General features: G+C 38.5%; 1 protein-coding gene across 2 annotated transcripts in view; it reads right to left on the minus strand.

Moving 5' to 3' along the window:
* The window catches only part of PRKG1 (protein kinase cGMP-dependent 1), a 1,170,280-nt gene that overhangs the window by 728,918 nt on the left and 415,374 nt on the right, over positions 1–25,988 (minus strand). For both annotated transcript variants that reach the window (XM_029061208.2, XM_029061209.1), the window contains one exon: positions 16,913–17,026. In XM_029061208.2, the coding sequence (XP_028917041.1) occupies positions 16,913–17,026 (114 nt within the window). The remainder of the gene's footprint in view (positions 1–16,912; positions 17,027–25,988) is intronic.

Raw genomic sequence — 25,988 nt, forward strand, 5'->3', positions numbered from 1 at the left:
CATCCCCTTGATTCTATTTATTGCTTTGGTTTTGTCTGTCTGTCTCCCCCGATTAGACTGTAAACCCGTCAAAGGGCAGGGACTGTCTCTATCTGTTACCAATTTGTACATTCCAAGCGCTTAATACAGTGCTCTGCACATAGTAAACGCTCAATAAATACTATTGAATATTGAATGAATGAATGAAACTTCTCTGGGCCTCATTACCTCATCTTTAAAATGGGAATAAAGACTGTGAGCCCCATGTGGGATATGGACTGTGTCCAACCTGATTATTTTGTATCTACCCCTGCACTTAGTAGAATGCCTGGGCACATAGTAAGTGTTTAACAAATATCATTAAAAACAAACAAAAAAGTATTGAATCTCTATTATGAAAAGGAAGAAACTGAAGTTGAGAGAAGTGACTTATCCAAGGTCACACAGCAGGCAAGTGGCAGAACCAGGATTAGAACCCAAATACACCAATTCCCAGGTCCCTGCTCTTACCTGAGTTTCTGTTTTATTTCCCAATCTCTTAATTTAATGCATTTCACACCCAGGGATGCTCAGCAAATGCCAATATTACCACTGTCTAATCCAAATATCCTGTCGTTATCTACGAGGTAAACAGACTACTTGGGAATTGGCATTTACTACGTTCCATTACAAACTGCTACTTTGATGCTTCTGAGTACTGCTGCTTTATCTCCAATCCAACAGTGGTGCTATCCACAGCTTCAGCATTTTGAAATTCCCTTATGGGTTCCACTAAGAACTCTCTGCTCTAGGGAATAGTCTTATCCATGAGGACAGGCTATATCTTTTATAAGTTTACAAACATATTCTCTGTCATCAAAAATCAATTTCTTCAAACTATCTTCTCTTGAATGGCTTGGCAAACATTGATCTGATGGCAGTGAACTTGAGGAGATAGAAGTATCACTCTTTCTAAAGTATTTTCTTTGTATTTAATTAGGTAAATTACTTTTTCTTTTAGTCCCTGATTTGAGACAATATCCTAAATACCAAAGTTTAATGCACTCAGTAGCCCAAAAGTAAGCTTATAATATTTTTAAATAACTTTAGGTTTTTGGGGGGAGCAAAGTTTCAGGTGACTGGAGAGTGCTATTATGCCACTAAAGCTTCATTCATAGGATGAGAAACAAGATACCTTTTCTTTCTCTTACTACTCACTGAGTCTACGGAGTGTATCTCAAGTTTCATCTATCTTGCCACTGATTCCTTGTTCAGCCCTGCTTCTGGCCTGGAACTGCCTCCAGCTTCATATTCAAAAGACCACCAGTCTCTCCACCTTCAAATCCTCATTAAAATCACAACTCCTCTACGAGGCTTTCCCTAAGTCCTCATTACCTCTACTCCCTCCTGTCCTTTATTATCCTTTGCTCTAGGATTTATATCTTCTCTCCATCCACCTTCAGCCCCATAGCATGTATGTCCATATTCATATTTCAGCGTCTGTTTTGCTGACTAGACTGTAAGCTCCTATGTCTATCTATTATATCGTACTTCCTCAAACACTTAATTCAGTGCTCTGCACACAGTAAGAGGTCAATAAATACAATTTATTGACTGATGTTAGCCTCATGTGGAACAAGGGAATCTACTCAACCTGACTCTACTGTTTCTATCCCAGCACTTGATACAGAGGTTGATATATAGTAAATGATGATGGTGATACCTAATACATATGAGAAATGCCACCCTTAGAATGACTCGGAATATGGGTATAAATATTACTCAGAAATATAGATTTAAACCTAAGGAAAATACATTTTTTCACTTTCAAAGGCACAAGAGCTCCATGGTGAATGACAACATGGTCTAGAAAAATCCAGTTTCTTTATCTATACAGTGAAGTAATGGCAAAATTTATCAAGTGATGTGGAGGTGCTTTGGAAAATAAAATGCTATGCAAATCATTTATTTTTACAGTCTTTCAAAAGGCAAAAAGAAATAGAGCTCTGTCAGAGACAGAATATCAGAAAACCAGTTTCTGCTAACTCAGGCATCACTACCATGTGACTAAACAGATCTTAGCCACCTTTTTCTCCTGGAAAGAAAGGAAAATATCTAAAGCTTTTAGTAGGAGAAATAGAAGTAGAAATGAGAAAATATGAATGCCTGATCTGTTCATAGGTAAAATCTACAGTAATGTTTGATACGTCTCTCTTTGTCAGAAGCAATGTTATTTTCTGATGTTGATGTTAAAGCAGTAGAAACTGAATTCAAACTCCAGACTCAATTCAAACAAAACACTGAACAGATTTTTGTTCAAAATAATGGCTACCTTGGGGGGTTTTCTGATTTAAGTTGGATATAAACAAATTTTCTAAAGATGAAATGCTTTGAAATCTATGTTTAAATATAGAGAGCGTGGCAAAGAGGCAAAACTGTGATTTACTAAAAGTAGGAAAGATGTACAAGACTTCCATTGAATTGTAGTAAAGTAGTATTGATACATTTTTAATTTGGATATATGAAGATTTCACCTTTTCTATGTTCACTAATAGTGCCTCAGTAAATTAGAATTGAATAGGACATAGCTAAAATGGTCAGATTTCTTTGGTCCTATCCAAATCTAATAAATCTAATGTATTCTATGTTGTCAGCCAACATTGTTCCTTGTATTTCCTTATTTTTTTATTCTTCCCTCTCAACATATATTTTCAGTTTGTAATTCTTATTTGTCCTTCAAAAATCCGGTGCAGTTTATCTAAACACTATTACTCTTATATTGTGTTTGTCACAGAAATTCACAGACAGCTCCAGTTTAGTTCTTCTGATTGATAGTAGCAATAAAATGCAACTATAGGTCCAATAGTTGCTTAAAACAATTTGCAGTTTTAAAATTAATGTGTGCCCCATTCTGTTTCTGGTAAGACATGGTAATTATATTTTTCTATCAGATATTTGTGAATATGCCTGACAGACATAAAACCTTGACAAAATCCCAGGAGGGTGGAGACACACTTCAGGAGGACCATCTTGTTTTCAATAGTTAATGAAGGATTAGAGATGTGTCCTGGCTAACAACTAGCCAAGGTCATGAAGACAATTTGGGGACTCTGATTAAGAACCAAGTGGTCCAACTCTCAGCTGATGTTCAGTTATAGTGGTAGGAGGAAGTGGTAGGGGGAAGAAATAAAAATATTTACAAATAGGGTATAGATAATAAATACATTTTCTGTACAATTGAGCATTTTATTTTAGGGGCAGAGGAAAGGTATAAGTAAAAATACTTGTTCTAGAAATGACTGCTTGTTGTAATTTGGAGTGTTTAGAAATTATTGGGATCGCTTGTCAAAGGTGAAAGTTTTCAAGGACTTCAGAGGTGTGGAGAAACTTCAGCCTAGTGGATAGTGCATGAAGCTGGGAGTCAAAAGGATCTGGGTTAAAACTCCAGCTCCACCATTTGTCTGTGGGCAAGTCACTTAATTTATCTGAGCTTCAGTTACTTCATCTGAAAAATGGGGATTAAGGCGGTGAGCCCCAGCTGCGGGTGGCAAACTGAGAAAATGTCTTGGCCAGATGTGACAGTTAAATTTTGGTCCCCCATGTAGGACATGGATTGTATCCAACCTGATTAGTTTAGCACTTAGCACAGTGCCTGGCACATAGTAAGCCCTTGACAAATAGCCCCAAAAAATCCAAAAAACAAATTGAGAGTTGTAATCTATTAGTACTTAGGCTGGAGGGAGGGGGAATTCCAGGGTGAGGAAATAGTACAAGAAAGGGGATGAAGTTAAGTGGGTTGAGACTAAGATACAGCTCATTTTGTCTTCTAAACACATTCAGTAACTTTCCCATCTCAGCTGACAACACCACCATCCTCCTCATCCCTTGACTCTGCTAACATTCAACTCTTACGTTCAGTCTACTGCTAAGAACTGCCAGCTTTTGCTTCTCAGCATCTCCTGGATCTGCCCTTCTCCTCCACTTAAACTGTTCCCACGCTAGTACAAACTCTATTCTGGCTTCACCTAAACTACTTCATTAGGCTTTTTGTTAGTCTCCCAGTCTCCTACCTCTTCCGCACTCCAGGATATCTACCTGCTGCTGAATGGATCACCTTTCTGAAGCATCACTCATTCTTCATTGTAGACGGGAATGTGTCTGTTGTATTGTTCTGTTGTTACTCTCCCGAGCATTTAGTACAGTGCTCTCTTTTTTCCTCAAAACCTTTCGCTGTCTCTTAGTGATGATGGTGATGATGATGAAAATAACAATAATAATGATTGTGGTATTTGTTAAGCACTTACTTTGTGCCAAGCAGTGTACTAAGTGCTGGGATAGATATAATGAGAATGGACACAGTCCCACTTGGGGCTCACAGTGGGAAGAAAGGTATTTAATCCCTTTACAGATTAGGAAATTAAAGCACAGAGAAGTTAAATGACTTGACCAAGGTAACACAGCAGACAAGTGCATTGTCAAAATTAGAATTCTTATCCTCTGACTCCCAGGTTTATTATTTTTACACTGGGCCACACTATGCTGTGTTTCACTGGCTTCCCTCCTTTTCTACCTGCTTTCATCACCTTCTGTTCCCTAACTCACTGCCTTTGTTTTCTAAGCCTAATTTATATATGTAATTTGTTCTGGCTTCTTCCACCTCCATGCTCTAATTCATACTTTTACCTTGGATCTGAACTCCCTCCATACACACATAAGACAGACCTTAGTTCTTCCCACATTAAATTTGCTCCTAAAGTCTTACCACTTCCAATAAACTTCCCCGATTTAATTTTGAAGCCTCCTGAGTCAGCTCATCCCCTCAAGCAACTCTAGCATTTACAAACTTATTTATACTCTCCTCCGCACTCAGGTATAGGTTTCTGCTAAAAAATTTATTTTGACAGTGTTGTAAATTTTGTTTTTTTATATTTATTTCTCTCCAAGTGTCAGGTCCTTGTATTCAGGAAACATGATATTTGAGTAGTGTAGGGGATTGTTGTGCCCCGGCTCTGACCCGCCAGAGTTTCAAGGCTAAGGCTGTGTTTTCGCGAGTATGGTATGCGCCCTGGACATGCGTAGATTTAGCTGGTAAACACCTTATCTAAGCTATTTTGCTTTTGTAGTGATGTCATGTGGCATATAAAGGGGTGGCTCTGGTTAGGCAGGGGTGATGTGTCTCCTGTGCCCTGCCGCCACCCAGGGCTGTCCCGTAAGTAACTTCCCCAAATAAACCACTTTTATATAGATCTCACTAAACCTGACTGGCGTAGTCTGCTTCCTTTTCCGGAATCTTGGCAACTCGACGGCATGTGCCGTTACAAGTAGTCTGTACTTTGCCAAGACCTAGTATTGTGCAATGTACCAAGAGGGAGGTCAATAAATGCTACATCTTCCTGTCACCTAGAAAATTAGGAACAAAGCAATTGAGGAAGAGATTAGTGGGTGAAAAAGACTTAAATATAAAATTGGGAGTCAGCCTTAAAGTTGATCACAAGAAGCTTTTGCTTGAAGCATGGAAATCAAGGAAACGGTCACTGGTATTTATTCCAAGAAGGCACTCCATAAATTAGATTAGAGAAGTAGCATGGCTTAGTGGAAAGAGCCCAGGCTTGGGAGTCAAAGGTTGTGGGTTCTGATCCTGCCTCTGCCACTTGTCAGCTGTTTGACTTTGGGCAAGTCACTTTACTTCTCTGTGCCTCAGTTACCTCATCTGTAAAACGGGGATCAAGACTGTGTGCTCCAAGTGGGACAACCTGATAACCTTTTATCTATCCCAGTGTTTAGAACAGTGCTTCACACATAGTAAGCGCTTAGCAAATGCCACCATTATCATTATTATTATTACTGTTTACAGTGCATTGAACTAAGTGTCTGGGAAAGTACGATACAACATAGGTAGGAACAATTCCAGCCCACAAGGAGTTTAAGTCTTCAAGAGTTTATAAAAATGGAAAGTACTCTAACTGTAATGGCATGTAAAGCTAACGTTTTCTGTTAAAGGTGCTAGACTGTAAACTCATTATGAGCGGGGAATGTATCTGCTAATTCTGGTGCATTTTACTTTTCCAAGTGCTTAATACACTGCTCTGCACACAGTAAGCGCTAGCTCAATAAATACGATTGAATGAATAAATGTAATACTATGAGGGATTTACTGGTAGGTAGCATAGGAAGGCATATCTTTCATACTACTTTCTTGCTTTAACAAAATGTACCCCAGAAAAATAAAAGTAATCTAGTATTTGAGTAAAAACATGTAGAAAAACTTGGGGGCCCACCCTCAGATTCTGAAATGTGAAGGTTCATATCTACCCCACAGGAAACTGCAAAATGGAAAATAATATCGGGATTCTTTTGTAAGCAAAACACATTAAATATAACAACTTTCTGCCACACCTCTTTTCCTCTATTCATGTACCTTTAAGGCTTATTTAACTTCAAAATCCTCTCATTTAGAAATACCTACTTCATCCTTTATAAAAAGTTATTTTTTTACAGAAAGGGGATAGCTATGTACAATATGTGTGCTTTTTAGAACTGCTATTAATATTGGTGAGTAGTTTGACCCAGAATTAAAGTGACGTGGTTTAAAGATGTTGTCATAGCAATCATTTTACAAAGGGAAATGAATTATTAAGCCCTGAATAAAAGGAAATGCATTACCCTTCCTTCAGCATGTGTAAACAGGCCTGATATTTTATTTTATATGTATGTGTGTGTATGTATATATATATATATATATATATGGAAGTACAGTCATCCATTCCTTTATTGCTCATTTAGCCAGTTTTAGTTTTTGAAAAAAAAATGCAATGTATACTCAAATAACCTCCTAGCAAGAAGCGAAAAGAACAAAATTAGCATAATTCTGGTGGAGAATTTCTGCATATGTCCATTCTTTGCCAGCGCTTAAGCAAATTTTCCTGTCATTCTACTTGACCAGAGTCTTTCCCTGATATCAGTTCTCTTAGTCGTGAAAGTGAATTATCTGAGGAATCCAGGTCCTTTGAAAAGTTATAATATTATTAGAAGCTCTGGTTGTCTACCGCAATAGAGGACAACCAAAGGAATCCACAAAAGAACACTGGAAAATACTTCAAACATAACTAAGGTTTGGCAAGTAAATGAAAATTTCTCCCTTGTCTCCACTGTCAGAAAGTGATTATTACATTTTGAACTGACTAGACGCACGTCTTAGGAAAATCATTTCTAGTTGGTACAGTAAGAAATTGACATATTTTGAGGTTTAACACTGACTATATTTCCACCTTGGTATTACCATCTTATTCATCTTTAAATGAAATAATGTGGAAAAAATATGCCTAATGCTAAGTAATTTAACAACCCTCAGACATACAAATATCAGGTGAGAAGAAGCGTAGCTCAGTGGAATGAGCACGGGCGTGGGAGTCAGAGGTCACAGGTTTGAATCCCGGCCTTGCCACTTCTCTGAATGACCTCATCTGTAAAATGGGGATTAAGACTGTGAGCCTCACTTGGGACAACCTGATTTCTCTGTATCTACTCCAGTGCTTAGAACAGTGCTCTGCACATAGTAAGTGCTTAACAAATACCAACATTTTTATTAGCCCACAGAGAATCCTGTCCTTTTGTAGAAATAAACTTCTCATAAATCACTCAACGGGGTTTCTAATATTAATTCAACATGATTATTCCTTCAAAGGGCAGGATAACTATGGTCCGCTACTAACAGGGAGTGAGTACCCAATCCATTACTGACTAGGTCTGTTCCCTTTGCCAATAATCATTTTAAAAAGCTTTAGACTACATTTGTGACAATTGGACTTAACTTTCAGAGAGGCCATTTCAGAAGTCCTTGTGTCATAGTAGTAATGATCCCTAATCAATATGGTCAGCCTCAATTTATTTTATTTCTTTTCTCTTCTTTCAGGCACTCCTCATAGCAGTTTTACACCATTTACTGGATTGCAAAAGGGCATAGAAAATGTCACCTTAATTTGCCTCTGAAAAGGCAAGTGAGAGAGAATTCCTTATTAGCTAAATGCAGTCATTCCTCTGCTCTCAGAAGTGTGGGCAGCATGATGGCACACAGTTTCTTTGCTCATTAAAAGCAGAGGAAATAGATGGGTATAAAATTTAATTGTTTTTTTTTCTAGTAAGCTGCAAAAGCATGTGATGTTTTGTTTTCTCACTTGAAAAAACCTGTACCACAAATGTAATGCTTCGTATATGTCTATATTGATTTCTTCAGACTCTGGTAACAGTGGGTAGCCTTAAGATGGGGTAGAAAGGGTAGCTGCCTTCAGGAGGGAAGGTGGATCTGAGTGACTTTGTAATCAATCAATGGCATTTATTGAGCACTTACTATATGTATAGCACTGTACTACGTACCTGGGAGAGTACAGTGCAACTACTGAGTTGGAAGACATGTTCCCTACCCAGGAAGGAGGAGGAAAAAAAACTTCTCCTTTTTTAATCTTTGCCATCGCTTTTGCAAGTCTGAATTTTACCAGGTAAGTTGGGTGTATAGGACCCAAACTGGAGCAATAATAACTAATAATAATTGTATTTGTTAAGCACTTACTGTGTGCTAAGCACTGTTCTAAGCACCGGGGTAGATACAAATTAATCAGGTTGAACACAGTCTCTGGCCCATATCGGGTTCCCCCTCTTAATTCCCATTTTATAGATGAGTTAACTGAGGCCTAGAGAAGTGAAGTGACTTGTCCAAGGTCACACAGCAGAAACGTGGCAGAGCTGGGATTAGTACCCATGTCTTTCTGACGCCTGGCCTGTCTTCTAGCCACTAAGTCATGCTACTTGTCACTAAGCTATAATGCAAGAGCTTAAGGACTGGAAGGAGGAACCTCAGTCTAGCGATAGGTGTAAACAGATATTTGGATGTTTCAAGTGGATTTTCTGAAGCTACACCTCAGAATACATAATACATAAGAGAAGCAGCGTGGCTCAGTGGAAAGAGCACAGGCTTTGGAGTCAGAGGTCATGAGTTCGAATCCCAGATCTGCCATTTGTCAGCTGTGTGACTGTGGGCAAGTCACAACTTCTCTGTGCCTCAGTTACCTCATCTGTAAAATGGGGATTAGGACTGTGAGCCCCACGTGGGACATCCTGATTCCCCTGTGTCTACCCCAGCGCTTAGAACAGTGCTCAGTACATAGTAAGCGCTTAACAAATACCAACATTATTATAACCATAGCAAAGAATTGGCTGATTTTGGGTGGCAAGTAGCAAAGCAGAATTATACTGTGTATTTATTGTTTTCAATCATAAATGCCCTAAGAAAACTAGATAGAAAAGCAAACAGAAAGTTATGTTATTCAAAGTGCCATTGGAAATCTTATTCTGACAAGGCCTGCTGTCAGCAAGGCAAGCAAACACAGAAACAACTAAAAAAGAAATCTCTGCAGTTTCCCAAGGGTGGGCCCAGCTGAACCTCGGTTCTTATTACTAAATGCTTTCTCTTTCCATTTTAACACGCTAGTACTTTCAACTTTTCCATTTTGGTTTCTGAGTAAACTTAGGGCATGTCTCAGAAAAGGCCCAGAGTAGGTGTAAATTGTTATTGCTGCAGCTTTGAGTAGAGTAAAAGTGAAATCAGTACCAGGAGAAACACTTCTGAAAAACATGTTATTGTATGTGTCTAGGTGAGGAAAAGTGTATGGTAGCTAACTATAATTTAGGTAAATGGAATTTCAGATTATTTGAGGAATAATGCCACTCTTTCTAGACACTGTACACTTAAGTGTTAATTATATTGTCCACAGTCTTGTTATGAAACAAATTCAGTAGTCTTCCTAGTGCTCAGTACAGTGCTCTACAAATAATAAGCACTGAATTTATCCCACTGATTGACTAATGTCTCTTTTATTAATATACATTATGTTCTATCGGAGGGAACTCTACCTCAGGATTTTTTTTGAAATAGTAAATTTAAAAATTAATTTCAAAACACTAGTATCTTTCTTACTCTTGAAATCATATGGTTACTAGAAAATGCTACTGGCTTTGTTTTGGGGTTTTTTTTGGCCAGCCAATTTTGCCCAGAAGACAAATAGTGATTTCTGAACTTTGAAGGTACATTTTTCAGCTAGATCATTCCTACCTGGCTGTTCCTCAATCTTACAGAATCTGTCTAAGCCTTTTAACAAGGGAAGACATCTTCCTATAAACTCACAGAGTAAAACAAACACGTGTTTCAGTCCTTTTTCCACAGTCCTGGGAGCTATTGAAATGATTAATTAACTCATTCAAATTATCTGATGCTCCTTTAGATTCAGAAGCAGAGAAATGTTTGATCTTGGGAGTACTCTTCAGTGGCCAATGCTGACCTCCCATTCTACTAAATTTAGAAAAATCTGAAGTTGATTACAGCCATGATGGGCATTCATTTACTTGGGTAATAATGAGAGCTGGAAATTGCATTAAAGTCACTTGTTAGCATCCTAATTGAGATTACAGGCACAGCAGCTGCTAGCTAAAGAAGGTGCATAATTGCTATTATTTTAGTTTGTCTAGGAAGTGACTAGAAAAATGAAGAATGCCGACCACTTCTATAGCAAAAAAAGGTTCTTTTAAATCTGGATGGCACAAGCACAAGCTCCATGGCTTCTCCATCTTAACGGGGAAGGTAAATATAGTGGAAATCAGTCAAAAGTCAGCAATAGGGAAAAAAAGAGACAAAGTGGGAGGGTGAGAGAAATGCCATTAAGGCAAAATACTAGGCAGCATTCTAATAGCCATTGAATTTGTGAGTTTTTGAATTAACAAATAGGTTTAAAATTCAAAGCTCAGCACTGTTAAAACCTAAACACTTTCCTATCATTTTTAATTATGAATACCCTTTCCTTTTGTTTTAAATAAGCATCAATAAGAATTAGGTTATTTTGCCCTATTTTTCCTTTCAATATAATTTTTCTTTTGGGGGGAATTTCAGCCATTGTTTACATCCAAGGATATCTGACAAGTCCAATTTATTTTCTGTTTTGAAATTTAAAATATTTTTGTGAATGCAGAATTGTTGTCATAGGATCATCCCCATGGATTTGGGAATGTGTGAAGAGGATAGAAAGATCAAATGAAATAAAAAGCGAAAAAAGAAAGCTGGAAATGTCTTCTTCATTAGCTCTGGAAGAGTCACTTAACTTCTCGGTGCCTCAGTTCCCTCATCTGTAAAATGGGGATTAAGACTGTGAGCCCCACGTGGGACAACCTGATTCCCCTGTGTCTACCCCAGCGCTTAGAACAGTGCTCGGCACATAGTAAGCGCTTAACAAATACCAACATTATTATTATTATTATCACCTTGTCTGTTGTGTTTTTCTTTTGCCATTAGTGCTATGATATTACGCCTGGCCATGAACATTGTTCACTTAATTAGGTTGCATTAAGAACATGATCAAGAATGATAGCAATCATGAAGGTGGATGTCCCTTTTCCCAGACTTGGATCGGATTCACAGTGGCACTAGGATAATTATGCTTTGATTTGTGACTTAGACTTACATTGTGAGGCCCATGTGGCCAGAAACAGTCCCCATCCCAATTGACTTATATCTACCCCAGCACTTAGAACAGTGCTTGACACTTAGTAGGTGCTTAACAGATACAATAATACTAACAAAATAATTTGTCTCAGACAATTCTCTCATGAATTTAGCATTTGCAGAACCAACCTATTAGCCCAATTAATCAATTTATTAATTGAGCTCTTACTGCATGCAGAGCACTAATAATAATAATAATAATAATATTGGTATTTGTTGAGCACTTACTATGTGCAGAGCACTGTTCTAAGCGCTGGGGTAGATATAGGGTAATCAGGTTGTCCCACATGAGGCTCACAGTCTTAATCCCCATTTTACAGATGAGGCACAGAGAAGTTAAGTCACTTGCCCACAGTCACACAGCTGACAAGCGGCAGAGCTAGGATTCGAACCCATGACCTCTGACTCCCAAGCCTGTGCTCTTACCACTGAGCCACACTGCTTTTCTAAATAGTTTCACTTTCGATTATGGTACTTGTTAAGTGCTTACTTTGTGCCAAGCACTGTAATTATAAATGTATTTATTAATTGTTTACTATTCACCAGGCACTGTACTAAGTACTGGAGTGGAAAAGAAGCAAATTAGGTTGGACAACGTTCCTGTCCCACATTGGGCTCACAGTCTTAAAACCGATTTTATAGATGAGGTAACTGAGGGACTTTTCATCGCTTGGGATCGATATTCAAAAATAAAGGAACTAGAAGCCAAGAAAAATGCCAAAGACTAATGTTAGCAAGACTTAGTATGAAGAGCCTGGAAAATGTCATGAATTGTGCTGACATAACAATTGCCACAAAAATATAAATTATCAACTATATGGTGTTTCCAGTGACAACGTATGGATCTAAAAGCTGGACTGTGAAAAAACAAGATAGAAAGAACTTTGATTCTTTTGAAAAGTGGTGTTGGAGAAAGCTTTTGCAAATACCATGGACTGCCCAAAAAACAAACAAATGGATTTTGGAGCAAATTAAACCAAAGTAGTCTTTGGAAGGCCAAATGACTAGACTTAGATTAGTATATTTTGGACACATGATCAAGAGGACTGAGTCTCTGAAAAAGACACTAATGGTGGGAAAAGTCCAGGGAAAATGTGGAAAAGGCAGACCAGCAGCTACATGGATAGAGACCATAACAATGATAATGAAAGAACCATTAGAAAGGTTGCAGATTATGGCAGAGGACAGGACATTCTGGAGAGAGTATATCTATGGAATCGCTATGAATTGGAAATGACTCAGTGGCACTTAATAAAACATTATTAATTAACTAAGGCACAGAGAAGTAAAGTGACTTGACCACGGTCACACAGTCATCAAGTGGAGGAGCTGGGTTTAGAACCCAAGACCTTCTGACTCTGAGGCCCATGTTGCTAGGCCATGCTGCTTTTCCAGACTAAAAGAAGCTTTGCTGATTTGCTTTTGCTGTCTGTCTCCCCAGTTTAGACTGTGAGCCCATCATTGGGCAGAGATTGTCTCTATCTCTTGCCTAATTGTACATTCTAAGCACTTAGTACAGTGCTCTGCACATAGTAAGCGCTTAATAAATACTATTGAATGAATGAATTAATAATCAGTTTAGACACAATCCCTTCCCCACACAGGCTCACAGTTTAAATGGAAGGGAGTAGGATTTAAATTCTAATTTAACAGATGAGGGAACCAAGGCACAGAGATATGAAGTGACTTGTCCAAGATCTCATAGCAGACATGTGACAGAACCTGGATTAGAACCCAGGGTCTCAAACTTCTAGGACCGTGCTCTTTCCACTAGGCCACACTCCTTCCCTTTTTGATCTTCTGTCTTCTCTTGGGAAAGAAATGTACTTCCTTCTAAGGAATTTCAGTTATCTCCTGAATCTCCTGTATTTCCACATTATCAGTGTTTCTAGTAAGCTCTATAAAGCGGTAAAGAGATTTATAATAATAATAATAGTGTTGGTATTTGTTAAGCGCTTACTATGTGCAGAGCACTGTTCTAAGTGCTGCGGGAGACACGGGGGAATCAGGTTGTCCCACATGGGACTCACAGTCTTAATCCCCATTTTACAGATGAGTTAACTGAGGCCCAGAGAAGTTAAGTGACTTGCCCACAGTCACACAGCTGACAAGTGGCAGAGCTGGTCAGCTAATCCGTGCCTGAGCCAGACCTGCAAGCAGACCTTACTGTTTCCAGTGTATGGTGCTTCCCAGTAGATTTGGCAATCTCCATAATGAAGCCATTACCTGACCTAACCCCCTGTCTGAAGGTTTCCCTTTGGCACCTTCAAAAGTTGCTTCTTCCCCTAAAAATGTCAAAACCCAGACCATACGGACACTTGAAAATATTTCATGAGTTATTAAAATCAAAACAGAAGTAATTATAATAGCAGTAAAACTAAAATCCTGCTCATCTTCCTGCAGAAACGCTCTGGGCATGTCACTCCCCTTCTTAAAAACCTCCAGTGGTTGCCTATCAACCTCCGCATGAAACAAAAACTTCTCACTCTAGGCTTCAAGGTTCTCCATCACTTTGCCCCTTCCTACCTCTCCTCCCTTCTCTCTTTCTACTGCCCACCCCGCACTCTCCGCTCCTCTGCCGCCCACCTCCTCACTGTCCCCTGTTCTCGTCTATCCCGCCATCGACCCCTGGGCCACTTCCTCCCGCTGTCCTGGAATGACCTCCCTCCTCACCTCCGCCAAACTAATTCTCTTCCGCTCTTCAAAACCCTACTTAGAGCTCACCTCCACCAAGAGGCCTTCACAGACTGAGCTTCCCCCTTTCCCTCTGCTCCCTCTGCTCCCCCTCTATTCCCCCTTACCTCCCCTCCGCTAAGCCCTCTTTTTCCCCCCTTTCCCTCTGCTCCTCCCCCTCTCCCTTCCCCTCCCCTCAGCACTGTACTTATTTGCTCAATTGTATATATTTTCATTACCCTATTTATTTTGTTAATGAGATGTACATCACCTTGATTCTATTTATTGCTATTGTTTTAATGAAATGGTCATCCCCTTGATTCTATTTATTGCTACTGTTTTTGTCTGTCTCTCCCGATTAGACTGTAAGCCCATCAGTGGGCAGGAACTGTCTCTATTTGTTGCCAATTTGTACATTCCAAGCTCTTAGTACAGTGCTCTGCACATAGTAAGCGCTCAATAAATACTATGGAATGAATGAATGAATGAATGAATAAAATCCAATAAAGAAAATAATATAAAATCTGTTAAGAACAAAAACTATCTGTTTGAGACCACCATCAAACATCTATTCACAAATTAGCAAAAAACATCTCTGAAAACACCATCTGCAGACAAGCAAGCTTGGAACTCAGCATTCCCTAGATACTAAATTCCAAACCAAATTCACTGAGATGACATATTCACCCAAACCATATTTTTCTTGTAACAATTAATCAACTTAAAAATAGAACTCATTTTCAATGTGGGTCCTTTTTTCCATTTTAGACAGCTTTGAAAATGGATTCTAGTCCTGACAGAAGTGTCATGTTACCATTTTTTCAAAGGGGATATGTTACAAAAGCAAATGGAATGGAAAAACTAGTGTTATAAAATCCTCCCTCTTTAGGAAATTACAACTAGTTTGCTCTCAGTCACATTATTTATAAATGAGTTAGAGTTGTAGCAAATTCTATTTCAATCCACCTGGCCATTCCTAGTTTTTAGTTCTTAAATTAAATAATTATGTAGCACATTTAATTTGGACATCGGTTTACTTAAAAATGATTCAGTTCATGTACAAAAGCTGTTTCTTAAAACATGTGGCAGGAAATCTTTATGATCAAATCCAAACCCACTAAAAAAAAAAAACAACAAAACATCGCAAACCATCGCAAACAGACACCAGCCACTCTCTTTGTAGGATTTTCATTCCCAAACAAGAATCACTTGCAATATCCAAGCTCTTTTTCAGGTGATGAATAAGACAGGAACGTATAATAGGATGAATACTATTCCCAAGATCCTATTTCTGTAAAGGAATCCTACTAGCTCTATGTTACTGAAACCTGGTTCAAAGATTCAAACTTATGTAACAATGCCACTTCAAACTTTCAGTGATCGCTGTTGGAAAGACAAACAAAATACCCTAAAATCAGTGCCTTTTCCTTTAACAAAGACATATTTGTGTAAAACAGTAAAAACTATCGATATTATTTGTGGTGAAATGCTATCACTAATAAAAATAAATTATACCAATAATATAATGGCAAGTAGACTTGTGAAAAAACTCTCAAGAATAAGGAAGCTCCCACCTTTTTGTTTCGCATGTGCTAGGTACTGTATTAAGGGCTGGGGTACATATGAAATAGGTTGGATACAGTCCCTGTCCTATGTGGGGCTCACAGTCTAAATGGAAGGGAGGAGGACTGTGTTCCCATTTTACAGATGAGGTAATTGACGTACAGAGAAGTTAAATTACTTGCCCAAGGGAACACAGCAAACAAGTGGAAGGGCTGGACTAGAACCCAGGTGTTCTGACTCCCAGGCCTGGGCTCTTTCCAGTAGGCCATTTTACAGAGTACCTTTGCAAGGTATGGCAATGAAGTTGGTGTATTCTTTGAGTAATATATTAGGAGTGGAAAGGAAGGGTTTATACAGCTGACTACACCAAAATGCTTGACAAAAGTCTGCACCAAAATTTATCTGTCACATCTGGTCAAGACATTTTCTCAGTTTGCCACCCACAGATGTTCAGGGTACCAATATAGATATGCACAATACTAGCATATCATATTGATTCTATTCCTCAATCAGAAGAATAGACAAACCACAGCATTATAATGAACAACTTGATTAAGAGCAGCTGAAAATCAAAATATACTCATGCATTTTTAAAAATAAAAACTCTCTTATACTCAACATTTTTGGTACGAGCTGAGGACAGCCTCACAGACAACTTTGATATTGCTGTGGACTAATACCAAGAGCCATAAAATGCAATTCATATGGAAAGATAACATGTTATAGAAATATAGAAATGGGACATTTTTGAAAATTCTATGTTGGGGACAGGAAAACAGGCAGTCATTTCTTTTCTCCTCTTGTTAAAAATGTCCACTGTATGACTTAAGTTATATAAATGACAGAGTGAGATTTGGTGGGAGAATAATGAGGTAGAATTGGTTGAGTAGGAAAACAATACAATTTAAAATGTATAGTACTGATTTCTGCAATCATGCTTTCTATTAAGGAATAAACATATCAATCCTGTTTTGAAATTCAAAAATAGCACATATTTCTGTATAAAAAAATCCTCTAGGACAGGAATCACGGTTAATTTGAAAAGAATTGACAAGTTAGTCAACCTGAAATATTACAATTTATTTCCAATGTTAAGGCTTGATGAAAAATTGTACACTGATTTAGAATGAAAGTTTTCAAATATAACCCAAAACTAAAAATTAATTGTCTTACTTTTGACGGTCGCTGTCCGAGTGCAGTTATAAAGAATAGCCAATTCTCCAAAGACTTTTCCTGGTCCCATGGTACACAGCTTCACACCCTCTTTCGTGACTTCAACCTTTCCATCTGTAGGAGAAAGAAAATCAATCTGAATTTCTTTTAACATTACTGATGCAAAAAGATTTCTATAAGCAGCATGGCCTAGGGGAAAGATCAGCCTGGGAGTCAGAAAACCTGGGTATTAATCCCAGGTCTGCCATTTAACGCTCTGAGACTTGGGCAAGTCACATAATTTCTCTGGGCCTCATTTCCCTCAACTGTAAAATGGGGATTAAATTCCTGTGTTCCCTTACACGAAGTTTGTGAGACCCATGTGGGATAGGACCGTGCCGACCAGACTATCTCATATCTACCCAAATGTTTAGTACAGTGCTTGGCTAAGCACTTAACAAATATGACTGTTATTGTTATCACTACTGTTATTGTATTGAGGCTTACCATCACCATAATTATTTTTTGGGTACCTACATTCCCATTATGCTCAGAACACTCTCCCAGGTACTTAGGAAAATGAAAAATAAGTAAAGGTCATTGGTTTCTATCTTTGAAAAGCTTACATTCTCATATGCGAAATAGGCAGTCACAAATTGTAAATGTAAAATAGGTACAGACAAAAGCTGACAAGAAGGCAGGCAATTAGATAGACTGGTAAATAGGTGTATGGATTAAAGGATGAAATAAGAATCTGTACATGGGAAGACTTATAAAGGAAACATGTACAATTAATGCAGTAGGTAGCAAATGAGAAATTAGTGGCTGCAAGAGAGGAGAAGAGTAGATGTGGGATATATTATGGGGGAAACTCCAGCATAATTATGACAGATTGAATGTGGAGAGATGAAAGGCAGAAAGACAATCAAGATGACACCAAGGTTGTTAGGTAATGAGATGGAAGGATAGTGGTGGAATTGGCTGAATGGGAAAAAGAAGGATGGAAGATGAGGAATTAAGCTTTTGCCATAGTGACTTTAAAGTTCAGGTCAGTCATGGGAAGATATTCTGGAGGTAAGAAGTAATTTGAGATTATAAGGCAGTGAGAGGTAAATTTTTCAATTATTAACACACATAAAGGTTGCTTAAACCTTGGGAGCATATGGGCCTCCCAAGATTAGGTGGATAGAGCAAAAAGAGTGCAAAAGGATCCAGAACAGAGGCATGAGAGGATAAAGGCAAAGGGCGAAGAAGATTGAGAAAAGGAAATCAAAGATGCAGGCAGGATATCAGAAAAGTAACCAGTAAAATCAGGGCTGAAAAGAGTTTCTAAGCAAAGAGAGTGGTTACCAGTGTCAAAAGCAGCCAAGAGATCATGGAAGAAAATGATAGAGTAGAACCTAACTAGGAAGTCATTGGTAATTTTGTAATCAGTAGTACAGGGCAAGCTCTTTGAGAGCATGGGTCATGTCTAATAATAATTGTGGCATTTATTAAGTGCTTATTATATGTCGGGCACTGTACTAAGCACTGAGGTGGATACAAGCAAATTGTGTTGGACACATTGCCTGGCCCACATGGGGTTCATAGTCTCAATTTCCATTTTACAGATGAGTTGACTGAGGCCATTACCTCACCTATGAATCAATGCCTTATTGTGGCAGGAGAGTTGGCATATGCCTCTGAAGCTTAAAGCTGTGCCAGTGAGAGATATTCTCCCGCCAGGGTTATCCATAAAGGAAAGGTCTAAGCCAAAGCATCAAAGTTGATTCACCTGTGCTGGGTTGCAGTGGCATGGGAAAGAGTCAAAGGAGGACAGTCAAGTGATCAAAGTGTTGATCAAAAACAGCAGAGACTTAAGTTTTTACCATGTGGTAGAAGGCAATAGTAAACCACTTCCATATTTTTTACCACAAAAATTCTCTGGATAAATTCCATAAAGTCGCTATGAATAGGAAACGATTTGATGGCATTTGATGATGAACTGAGGCCCAGAGAAGTGAAGTGACTTGTCCAAGGTCACATGGAGGACAGGTGGCAAAGCGGGGATTAGAACCCGTAAACCTCTGACCCCAGGCCCGTGCTCTATCTGCTACTCCATGCTGCTTCTCTACCAAATAATAATAATGGTATTTTTTAAAGAGTTTATTATGTACCAAACACCGTCTGAAGCACAGAGCACTTTTCTAAGTGCTGAGCACTGTTCTCTAAGTGCTGATACATAAAACCCAAGAGAAGCAGCATGGCGTAGTGGCTAGAGCTTGGGCCTGTGAGTCAGAAGGTCATGGGTTCTAATCCCAGATCTGCCACTTGTCTGCTGTGTAACCTTGGGCAAATCACTTCACTTCTCTGGGCCTGAGTGACCTCATCTGTAAAATGGGGATTGAGACTGTGAGCCCCACATGGGACAGGGACTGTGTCCAACCCGATCTGCTTGTAAACACCCCAGCACTTGGTACAGTGCCTGGCACATAGTTAAGCGCTTAACAAATATTGTAAATATTACTTATTATTACACAGTACAGTCCTATGCACAAATTGCTCAATAAATACCATCAATTGGTTGACTGAGTTGAGAAGAGAGTTGGTGAAGGAGGGTATATATGTATCTGTAGATACATATCCTTTACAGGTGATTAAAATGGAACAGGAACAGAGTGATGAAATAGAATGGCCACAGATGGCCTTAGTAGATTGTGGATGGACAGATGCATGTATAGTCACATATGTTTCACCAGGCACCGAGAACATAGCAAATGAGAAACAGCATGGCATAGTGGATAGAGAACAGGCCTGGGAGTTAGAAGGTCATGAGTTCTAATCCTGCCTCCACCACTTGTCTGTTGTGTGACCTTGGGCAAGTCACTTCACTTCTCTGAACCTCAGTTACCTCATCTGTAAAATAGGGATCGACTGTGAGCCCCATGTGGGACAGGGACTGTGTCCAATCCTATTAGCTTGTATCCATCCCAGTGCTTAATACAGTGCCTGGAACATAGTAAGTGCTTAACAAATTCCACAATTATTATTATGATATAATGATATTGTATGTGCTCTTTTGTAGAAGTGTACCTAAGGCCACCTGAACCTACAACATTCCTCCAGAGAGACTTCACTGACCCTCCACTTAATGAAGAATGATTTTGTTTCCTCATCAGGTTGTTGGGAATCCAGGTAGGTTCTGCTTCTCAAATCTTATGTAAGGATCTGAGGAAGAGGGCCACTGAGCCCTTAAGTGAAAATAACAAACCTACAGATGAGAGGCCTGCTGAAAATTGGATGATGGAGTGCTTTTTTGTGTCTTTATTTTTAGCATAGGAAAGAGACATAAATGTGCTTGAAGGAAAAGGAATAAAAGGAGGCAGAGGAGAATGAGAGACTGAAGATAGAGGGGAGAGAGAGGAGGTGGGTGGGGTGTAAAGATATAAAAGAAATGTTCCATAAGATCATGACTGATTTATCATAATATTGCCCATAAAATGCAAGACAATTAATGCAACACAAGATTTGGTTTTAAAAAGGTAATAGTCTTGCTGAAATTCTTATAGGAACACCAAAAAAAGGAGGAGAAATAAAAGTCTCCAGGTAAAAGCAACTGTATATTTTGCAGAGGGATTATTTACCATTTTTCCAAATTTCAACAAGGAACATCATGGATTCAAAACTTTAATGGATAATACCTCTGAAAAGCAAAACATGATTTTGCACTAGGAAAAAAAAACTTAATTATTTGCTTATGCATAAGTCTATTTTGAAAACGAAATCTATTTTCAGATATGGATAATTCTTTCTGATTTCTAGAAACCTTCCTTTCTGAGCATCGTATCAGTGTTGGAAAAGTTCATTTTCATTACATTCCTCTGCTTACCCATATTAAATGCCTGAAAGGAGAAAATATGCAATCCCAACGTTGAGAAAAGTTAAGGATGCCCGGGAACCATTTGTACTTTCTGAAGGACAGGGGAAATGAAATGCTGAAGGAAGAAAATTGAAAGAAAACAGCATATACCACCATTGGCTCAAAATTGACACATGCAAGAATATACTGCAAAAAACGTACAAAGCTTAGTCCTTTTGCCTAAAGCTGCCATTAGTTTGACAAGGAAAAGAAAAAAAAAGTTAATTGAAACGGGTGCGCACCCTTCCCTAGGCTTTATTCTCTCCTTCAGTTCTTCCAAAGGGCTACATGGCCTCTCATAATAAACTCTTCCGTGCAGAAAATTAAGGCTCTGCCCTTGACTTGTTCCTGAAGGTTCTGATGAGGCAAGACTCTTTTTTTCTCCCACTTCCCTCTTCTCTTTCTTTTCCTCCCTCCTTCACATCACTCCAGCCTAGGTCGTCTATGCTGGGTAATTGTCAAAACATATTTGCCAAGCTCACAATTATTCCCAGTAAAGTGGGATAAGCCAGACACCTCTTTTTATTTTTGTTTTCAATCATGTGATGAAGCACCACAAAGATTAATATAAACTACATAGTCTTTCATATAGAGCATTAACATCTTTGAACATTCACTGTGCTCTTTCTTCAGTAAACTCCCTCCCTTAAAGTAAAGGAAACACTAGGACAGATTATGATGACATTTATTAAGTAAGTACTTTGTGCTGAGCAGTGTCCTAAGTGATGGGGTTGATACAAGGTGACATAATTAAATGTATATCCTGTCTCATATAGGCCCACACTCTAAGAGGGAAGAAGAAGTATTTCCTTCCCACTTTACAGATGGAAAACTGAGACACAGCGATATGAAGTAATTTTCTCAAGCTCACAGTGTAGGTAAATGGCAAAGATGGGGAATTGAATAGGGTCACCTGACTCCCAGTTACCCACACTTTAAATGTGGACAATTAAGAAAAGATTATGGTTAAAGTCTTTCCATAGTCGTGTTGCACCACTGCTCTACAATTGATTACTTCCTTCTTCCCTCATAGTTTCGCTCCTGCTCTAGAAGCAGCGTGGCTCAGTGGAAAGAGCACCGGCTTTGGAGTCAGAGGTCATGGGTTCAAATCCCTGCTCGGCCATTTGTCAGCTGTGTGACTTTGGGCAAGTCACTTCACTTCTCGGTGCCTCAGTTCCCTCATCTGTAAAATGGGGATGAAGACTGTGAGCCCCACGTGGGACAACCTGATTCCCCCGTGTCTCCCGCGGCGCTTAGAACAGTGCTCGGCACATAGTAAGCGCTTAACAAATACCAACATTATTATTATTATTATTATTGATTACTTCTGCAGAAGAGGCCTCCTAAGGCTTCCTCTGTCAGGGGGAAATCAATTAAGATTGGAGCAAGTGAAATCTAATTCCATTCTTCTATGGACCAGCTGCCAAAGAAGGCTGTCCCACTCAGGGAGAGAGTTCCCTGAGCAGAAAATAGAGCCTATTCAGTAATAGCCTGTTATGATGCCTTTCTTTCAGCACGTTTTCCCAATATTGCTAATGAATTGTAAGTCTGGTATTATTTACAGCTCTCTTGCCTTAAGATGGTGCTGCAAAGGATATGTTGGCATAAGCACCTCTTATCCCTTTCCTTCCCTTTGAAGTATATTGAATGTCTTGATTGAAAGATTAGAATTTGTTTCAATTTAGCATTGGATAATACATTCATTTGGTACAGACAATGGAAGATATACCCCAAAAACCCTTTTTGCTGAGAAGGATAGGAAAGAGAACCCTTTGAAAATTAAGGGCTGCATATGCATATCAAAATAGCCTTAAAAATAGTTCTTTTTTGGTATTGATTGCTATTTCATCATGAAACAAAAGGTATTGTAACTTTTACCACAGCTTTTCAATATATTTATATTCTAGTCAATATGTGAAACCATACTTGGATTAGTGCTTGTTCCTTTAACATTTCCATGGAGCCAAAAAAAACAAGAAGAGTGTTATAATACTACTTTATAAACACAACTTCAAAAAATGATACGAAGATTTCCAAATGGGTGTGTTTGCCCTTACAGTCTATTTTATCACTTTTTAAAATCTAATCCTAATATTAAAAATGTATTTTCTAGTACTTCTTGTTTACATTAACTTATCTCCCAACTGCATCAAGTGTCTCTAGGCAATACCTCTTCTATTCCTTAAACAACTTTCATGAATAGCATTGATCATGTTTCCAAGATCTTCATTAATGATACCTGTTAAACACTTCCTATTTGTCAAACACTGTTCTAAAAGCCCTGGGATAGATTCAGGTTAATTAGGTTGAACATAGTCCATTTCCCACATGGGCTCATAGGCTTAATCCCCATTTTACAGATGAGGTTGCTGAGGCAGAAGTGTGGTGACTTGCCCAATGTCACAAAGCAGGCAAATGGTGGAGCTGGGATTAGTACCCAAGGTCTTCTGACCTGCAGGCCTGCGGCTCTATTCACTAAACCACATTGCTTCTCAGCTAAAATAAACATCTAAATAAATTAGGTGTTTTGATGCCCAATCTGTTTTTGGCTTGGTCATAGTAACTTGCACAGTATGAGATATAGGATGTAGCCATAGTACTAGCCCAAGAATGCTCCTCCTGACTGTCCTAAGGCATTTCAAGCTATCAAAGTCTACCTGAGATATGTTACTTTTATAGCTCCTTTCAGTAGAATTAGTGCACTTTGTGTTGCCAGAGAAGAATTGGAATTGATAACATCCTATTCAATCAGAGAGATCAGGCCTTGTCACTTTCCTATAGATCTTTGTAACTTTCTTATGAGGCAAATTTCTCCTAAGAAAAACCACCGTACTTGAACAGATTGAAGTTTGAGATCCACTTCAGGGTAGCTAGTGGCCATTCAGGATGGATTATGCTGAAGCTAGAGCAATCTTCAAACTCTCAATCTAATGCCTGTCTTGTTCACTCTTTCAAGCACAAACTGTAGTGAGCTTGAAATAAAACAACCAAGACTGGGTGTTACAGGTAAATTATTAATGAGATTTACTTAAATGTTATCCTATCATCATTTCATTCAGCATTTATTCACTGTGATCTCAGGCCCTGACCAAACACAATTTCCTTACAATACCTGTTTAAAATAGCAAGATTTACATATCATGAGAACTTCATTACAGTGAGACAGAATAAAAGCACTATATCCATTATGTGGCCACATGGGTATAGTTGTAAAAATTTACTATGAGTATTTCTTGGATTTAATAAATTCTGCTCAATAAAGAGAATAAATAAATAAATAAATCTATAGTCCCCAGTGATTTTTATAAAAGATGACAGATTTGAAGTTCACTTTCTTTTGATTATGAATATCTCCAGAGCTAGAGATGCACCTCTACATGCAATTCTCCACAGTGCTCAAGATATGGCCCAACTTAAAGGATGCATAATAACTGTTAGTTGGCTGAATTCATTTCAACTGCCTATGGCATAGTGGATAGAGCATAGGCCTGGGAGTCAGAAGGACAAGGATTCTAATCTCGGCTCGACCACTGCTCTCCTGTGTGGTCTTGGACAAGTCACTTCACTTTTCTGGGCCTCAGTTACCTCATCTGTAAAATGGGGATTAAGTCTGTGAGCCTCACGTGGGACAATCTGATTATCTTGTATGTATCCCAGCACTTAGAACAGTGCTTGGCACATAGGAAACGCTTAACAAACACCATCATCATTATTATTATTAATCATTCTCTGTTGAGGATGCTAACAGCTAATGAAATGGCCTAAAAGAGAGGTCAGTGATGCATGGAAGAAGAAAGCAAAAGATACAGTCAACTCACAAACAAAGATACCCCTCAATATTTCAGGGAGTAAGTAAATGTGTTAATTTGTTTTCTAAATCTCACTTCATCATTGCATATGAGCTACTCTTGTTATTTTTATAATAACTATGCACACTCAAATTTCTTCAAGACATTGTAAATGCTGCTATCTGCAGTTGTTTTACTTCTTAATATTTAAGTTGGAAAGGTTTCTGACTTTAAAGTATGAATGAATACCAAAAGGTTTGACACAGTCTATATTTAATAATGTTTAATTTCCAATCTGTCATCCTCTACCACTCATAAATTCAATTTTATGTAAAAACAGTAATACAATATTATTATTATTAATGATAATAGTAATAATAATTGTGGTATTTATTAAGGGGTTACTATGTATCAAATATTGTAATAAGTGCTGAAGTAGAGTATGGGGGGAACCCTGCCATATTATCTATGACGCTGCATTATTAATTTTATCCAATAAATGTTACTGCAGCCAAGGTTAGATCAGATAGGCTTAGATTCACAGCTAGGAAATCAGGCCTAATTCCTTATAGATCATATTGGATGGATTATGGATGCCAATAATAAAATTTTACAATCTACCCCAAATTTAGCTACTTCAAATTTTCCTATCAATACCACTATACCCTGAGATACTCCATCTTTCCCAATCACTCCATGTCACATAGTCTGCATGAGCCAGATAAATCTAACTATATCAATCCCCAACACTTTTGGAATGACTTCAAGACATGTACATATATGTGATTGCAACCTTTTTGTCCAGCCTGCAGTGTCATAAAAATTTGCATATAGACATTATCTGAATCCTCACATCCTGATTGCAAGTTTCGAAAATCTGAGTTCACTGGCCCCTGGTGGTTGTCAGGATGGACGTACATTTGCCCTTATCACCAAGCCTTGAGGTATACACATTTTTTGTAACATAGGTTCTAGTAAGATAAGTAGGTTCCATTTTGGTCTCTCTCATTTCCTCTACATATGGCCCTGTAATTACTCACTGGGAGGGGTCGCCTGTTTATCACAGCTGACAGTGACTTCCATTGTCAAATTAGGGCTTGTAAGTGACAGGCAGTTCTGGAAGCCTTGGATAAAAACCAGTGGATGTGTCCAGAAGGTGGGACACAAGTGCAAGTCCCCAGCTGAGAGAGGAAGTGAGTTCACTACTGTGGCTGACAGGTATGCCAGTGTAAAAAATGCAGATCAGAAAAGACAGCTGCATAAATTGAACAATAAAAATTGTGTCATTTGTATCAAGTACCATGCTAAGTAATAATAATGGTGGTATTTGTTAAGCACTTACTATGTGCAAAGCACTGTTCTAAGCACTGGGGGCATACAATCTGATCAGGATGTCCCACGTGGGGCTCAC

The sequence above is a fragment of the Ornithorhynchus anatinus genome, chromosome 3 (genome assembly GCF_004115215.2).
Source record: "Ornithorhynchus anatinus isolate Pmale09 chromosome 3, mOrnAna1.pri.v4, whole genome shotgun sequence".
In the NCBI taxonomy this organism is placed as follows: Eukaryota; Metazoa; Chordata; class Mammalia; order Monotremata; family Ornithorhynchidae; genus Ornithorhynchus; species Ornithorhynchus anatinus.